The sequence below is a fragment of the Dioscorea cayenensis genome, chromosome 6 (assembly GCF_009730915.1).
Source record: "Dioscorea cayenensis subsp. rotundata cultivar TDr96_F1 chromosome 6, TDr96_F1_v2_PseudoChromosome.rev07_lg8_w22 25.fasta, whole genome shotgun sequence".
Lineage (NCBI taxonomy): Eukaryota > Viridiplantae > Streptophyta > Magnoliopsida > Dioscoreales > Dioscoreaceae > Dioscorea > Dioscorea cayenensis.
In genome coordinates this window covers 21,190,368-21,196,116 of record NC_052476.1, presented here as the reverse complement: position 1 = coordinate 21,196,116, position 5,749 = coordinate 21,190,368, and the positions used below count along the sequence as shown (strand labels likewise).

The 5,749-nt window shown below is 34.2% G+C and overlaps 1 protein-coding gene across 1 annotated transcript; it reads left to right on the top strand.

Annotated features, from left to right (window-relative positions):
- Positions 1-247: 247 nt before the first annotated feature.
- On the top strand, positions 248-5,070 carry LOC120263270 (glycine-rich cell wall structural protein-like). Its single transcript, XM_039271137.1, has 4 exons — positions 248-485; positions 584-715; positions 759-916; positions 4,954-5,070. The coding sequence occupies exons 1-4, from the start codon at positions 248-250 to the stop codon at positions 5,068-5,070; spliced, it is 645 nt and encodes a 214-aa protein (XP_039127071.1).
- The last annotated feature ends 679 nt before the right edge of the window (positions 5,071-5,749 follow it).

Genomic DNA, 5,749 nt, shown 5'->3' with positions numbered 1-5,749 from the left:
GAAGATGTGTAATTGTGCTTGATTTCAGAGCTCCCCAAAGTCTAAGTGTAGAATTTCTGGGCTTATTTTCCACATGGTCTTGTTGGGGAAATTAAAGAGAGATCAGATGTTTCTAACCACTAGCATTAAATTCAAGGTCTATAAAAGAGCAAGAGGTATTGAAGTGTTATGCATGAATTAAGTTGAGAGCTTAATTAAGAAAGAGTGTGGTTGTGGAAGCTAGTTAGAGATCATATAATATAATACAATGGGGAAGTTTGTTAAGTGTTTGGGAGTGTTGGGATTCATGGCAATGGCAATGCTCATGATTGTTGGGATTGTGGAGGCTAGAATGCTTGAGAAGGAGACATTTCTTGGTGGTGGAGGATTAGGTGGTGGTGGTGGTGGTGGTGCAGGAGGAGGCCTCGGTGGTGGTGCTGGAGGAGGTCTTGGTGGCGGTGGTGGTGCTGGAGGAGGTCTCGGTGGTGGTGCTGGTGCTGGAGGAGGTCTCTGGTGGTGGTGGTGGTGCTGGAGGAGGTCTCGGTGGTGGTGGTGGTGGTGGTGCCGGAGGAGGTCTCGGTGGAGGGTGGTGGTGCTGGAGGAGGTCTCGGTGGAGGTGGTGGTGCTGGAGGAGGTCTCGGTGGTGGCGGTGGTGCCGGAGGAGGTCTCGGTGGTGGTGCTGGAGGAGGTCTAGGTGGCGGTGGTGGTGCAGGTGGTGGTGCTGAGGAGGTCTCGGGTGGTGGTGCAGGAGGAGGCTCTAGGTGGCGGTGGTGGTGCAGGTGGTGGTGCTGGAGGAGGTCTAGGTGGTGGTGCAGGTGGTGGTGCTGGAGGAGGTCTAGGTGGCGGTGGCGGTGCTGGTGGGGGAGGAGGTCTTGGTGGCGGTGGCGGTGCTGGTGCCGGAGGAGGGTTTGGAGGTGGTGGTGGAGCTGGAGGAGGAGTTAGTTGGTGCTGGAGCAGGTGGTGGTGGAGGATTTGGTGGCGGAGCTGGCGGTGGCGGTGGATTTTAGATAACAATTTGGATCAGGATTACTACTAAAAGACTCTTTTAAGTCTACGTGCATGCATGGCATTTATATTTACATATATTTATATTAAATACTGTTGTATTGTTGCATGAGATTAAGTAACGTACCAAGCTATCAAGAGATGTACTACTGATATTCAAATTAATGAAATAATCTATTTGTCTTATGTTTCTTCGTTGGACTCTAATGTAAAGTTTAACAACAGTTTGCCTAAATGATGACATTTCTATCCGAATTTGAGACTTATTATATTTATATATATACACACAATAACAACGAGAAGCTTATATATTTGAGGTTGGCTAAATGTGTATTATAACAACAGTTTACCATTTTGACTGACAATTGCCCAACAATATTGTGACATACTTTTTAATCATCTTTATACATACACTTCAATAAAAGTGCATTTGATTTTCATGAAATTATTTTTTTGAATGTACCGTATATAAATTAATTTTTTTTACATATGTATTATCCCCATAAAAAATTATGTACACCCTTAAAAAGTGCATATTTTCATCCATACCCTCCAGAAAATCATATTTGCATATGCATTACTTAAAAAAAAAAATTATAATTTTGTATATAAACCCAAAACTTATATTATATTTGCATTACTCTATAAAAGTGCATATTTGAATTTTATACCACAATTATTGGTATTCTAAAAAAAAATTCATTTTTATAAATTTAGCTGGATGATTATTTGACAAACTCATAATCTTATCCGTTATCATATTGAAAAATATTCCTAAAAATAACTAAAATTTTTTATTTATATAAACCAAAAATTCATAAACAGATATATCTTTTATTCAATGTTTTAAAACCAGACAGCTATCTGTTAGGCAACCGGTTCACAGTCTAACGGTCGGTTCAATAGAATTTAATATTTTTCAAATAAATAAATTTTAAAAAAATAAAAATTTAAAAAATAAGTAAGAAATATGTTTATATGAGTTTTTAATTCCTAATTATTATAAAAGTAAAAGAAATAATAATAATAATGAGCTATATTTAAAAAAATAAAATAAAAGTAAAAATAAAAAAAGAAAAGAGGAAAAAAAGGGGAGTTTGATAAAATTTAAATAGGAGAAGGGATAAAATTATTTGAATTTAAATTTTTGATTCTCTCACAGGGATTGAGGGATTTTCTAGGGGAGATGTTGAGAATTTTTGGGGAACAGAAGAAAAAGAGAGAGAAATAAAAATTTGAGAGACTGAAGAAAAATAGAGAGAAAAGGAGACGAAGAAGAAGAAAAAAAAGAAAGGGAAAAAAAAGAGTGACTGAAAAAAGACAGAGAGGGTTTGAAGAAAAGTGAGACGGAAGAATAAAAAATAAGAGAAAGAAGGGGAGAAGACAAGGAGATCGAAGAAGGTTGATCAAGAGGTACTACGTTGTTTTTTTAAATATACAAGAAAAAGCACAACAGTAATGAATGTTATTTTTGTATGATGAGCATGATGCATCCATGCTTTCACATCACCGGGCCCCACTTTTTTTAAAGTTTTATATGGGATCATTTAATAAAATGGTCTTTTTTTTTTAATTAAACCAAATGGCCCTAATATCATTTTAATTGTCAAAAATAATGGCCAGGATAATCGCGTCGTACATGGGTGATGTCTATATGATATTAGGTGTTGAGTTAGCGCTTGGGATTAAGCTGATTGAAATTTCTGAGATGTGGCATTTTTAAATAAAAAATCCTGATTTTTTTTATTTTAACCCTTGAATTGTTTTCTAATCAATAAGTTGGCTTATTCTTGGGTTTTTTTACCAAATTTTTTTTAAAAAAATTATTAAACTTTTAAAATTTATTAAACTCTTAAATAATTTTTTAAAAAATATATAAGTGTGTTTTTTTAATTTAAATCCCTTATTTCTTTTATGCATTTTAATAAATTAATTTTTAAGCAAAATTTGGGTTAAGTAATCAAAGAGTTTTTGTTAATTGTAATACAAATAAAAAGCCACACTTATATATTGCTTAAAAAGTTGTTCATTAAAGGTTTAATAATTTTAAAAGTTAAAATTTTAAAATTTGTGTTTTCATATTCAAATATATTCTTTAAAATTAATTTTTTTAATAAATTAAAAAAGTACATATTTTTTTAAATAAAATTTGGGTTAAATAATCAAAGGGAAAAGATAATTTGTTAATTATAAAAAGAAATAAAGGGATTTAAATTAAAAACACACCTATATTTTTTTAAAAATTATTTAAAAAGTTTAATAAATTTTTAAAAGTTTAATAATTTTTAAAAAATTTTCAATCAAACTACTTGAGAATAAAAGCGAACATTGATTAGAAAAGCAATTCGAGAGTAAAAATGATCGTGATTTTTTATTTAAAAATCTTGCGTCAGCGATAGGTCGGCGTATCGCATCGTCACGTGTGGGTGATGTGATAATCTAAGCCAGTTGGTTTAATTAAAAAGGAGGATCATTTTATTAAATGAAGCCCTTTTATATGCATTCTTTTTCAAGTCCATGCACGTGAAGGGTACCACTTCCATTGATAGCATGCTGCCTTATTTGTTTTTTTATTATTATTTATTTGGGCATGCAATGAAGACACATTCCTGGTCTCTTTTTCTCTCGTGTTCATGATTTTTCTCTCAATATATATATATATATACAGGAGGCGGAACAGGGGGTGCAGGGAGTTGAAGCCCTCACATGGCAGCGGAGAAAAAAATCTTTTTAAGCGATATAAGATTTAGTGGTTTCGATTTTTTATCTTGAATTTGATGTAAAATCTGATATTTGGGACGACGTGAAAGTGTGGAGTGTGGGTTTGCTTGAGTGGTTTATGGGTTTATCCATAAGATTTGGGATCTTTTGATGCATTTTTTCACATTTTATTTTTTAATTTAAAAATTACTATTATTTCAAAATTTTAATAAAATAAATCTTATATACAAATTTTGCATTTTTTTCACATTTTATTTTTAAATTTAAAAATTACTATTATTTCAAAATTTTAATAAAATAAATCTTATTTACAAATTTTAGTAATTTAAAAAAAAAATTTGAATTGATCATGAGGGACTAACATATATCACGTATATGTTATAATGTCTGCATATATCTTTAGAGTGAAAGCAATGAAAAAGTTTTTATATAAAGCAATAGTTTGGTTGTTTTGTAGTGAGGATGATCGATTTCTAGTATTTTTAAAAAATACAAACTTGAGATGTATTCTATTAGTTGAATTATTGAAAATTTAGTATATTTTTTATCGGTAATATCAAAATTTTAAATTATCACTTTTATATATAATATCGCGTATTCAAATTTTGGTTGTATTATCGCATTATTCTTACATTTAAAATAATTATTTTGTTAGATTATTTTTATTTTTTGTTTCTTTGCACAGAACTGATACTCTACTGAGTCAGTCTACGGTTCGGTCACTGTATATATATATATATATGATTTCTTTTCATACATTTAATGGAAAAAATACATGCACGTGCATGCATTAGAGAATTTCTTTTCTCTCTTCTTCGTGTTCTCTCTCTCTCTCTCTCTCTTTTCCTCTCTCCCACTGTGCTCATGCCCGAAACCATTTTTTCAATCGGTGATAATGGTTGTTCGACCTCATGGAGTCCAAAGGCTCTTCTAAAAGTTTGAAGATTAGCATGCCAGAATTGAAGGCTGAGGGATTCATTTACATCCGAGAACAACCGAAATCTTAGTTGGCAAAAGAAAGGAGGAAAACTAGCTGGAAGATGAGGCCGTTGTTTAGAGAATGGAGAAAGAAGTTGGCGTTAAGATCCTTCCGAAGTAAAGGTTTTGCAAAAGATATAAAATTAAGGAAAGAGGAGAGTCCCAATCCATGAAAAGAAACATGAAAGCTTGCTTGTCTGTGTAGAGGCAGAGATATAGGGTTCCTTGGACGCAGCTATAAAGATGGTTGAGATGATCCGATGAAACCAGGGAAGCTGCACTACATCGTTCCATGTCACCTTTACTGACACTAAGCGGCTTATTGGTCATGCCGCAAGGAACCAGCTCGCCATGAACTCCATCAACACCGCCTTCGACGCCAAGTGATTGGTTGGCAAGTGTTTAAGTGATGCTTCTGTTCAGAAGTGATGTCTAGTTCTATTCACTCAAAGTTATCCCTGGACCTAGTGACGAGCCCATGATTGTTGTGCAATACAAGGATGAGGATAAGCAGTTTGCAGTTGAAGAGGTCTCCTCTATGGTCTTTATTAAAATGAGAGAAAGTGCTGAGACACTCATCTTGGCAGTAAAGACTTTGACAACAGAATGGTGAACCACTTTGTCCAGGAGCTCAAGAGTTTGAGGAGCTCAACATGGATTTGTTTAGGAAGTGCATGGAGTCAGCAGAGAAGCGTTTGAGAGATGTCGAGATGGACAAGAATAGTATCTATGATGTTGTGTTGGCTGATGGCTCTATTAGGGTTCCTATAGCTCATCAGTTGTTGCAGGATTTCTTCAATGGAAAAGAGCCATGCAAGAGCCTCAGCAGATGAGGTTGTTTCCTATGGTGCTGCTGTTCAGGCTTTCATTGTGAGTGGTGATGGATATGAAAGGTGTAGGGACAATGAATGAAAATGGTCCTTCAGCTACTAGTGCCGATCCTAGTGTTGAAGAGGTCAACTAAATAGTTCTTAGGAGTGATGATATTTTTGTTTTTGGAAAAGACATGGAGGAGTTTATTGATGAGGGGCATTTTTCGGTAAAAACGATGAAAGAAATAAAAAGA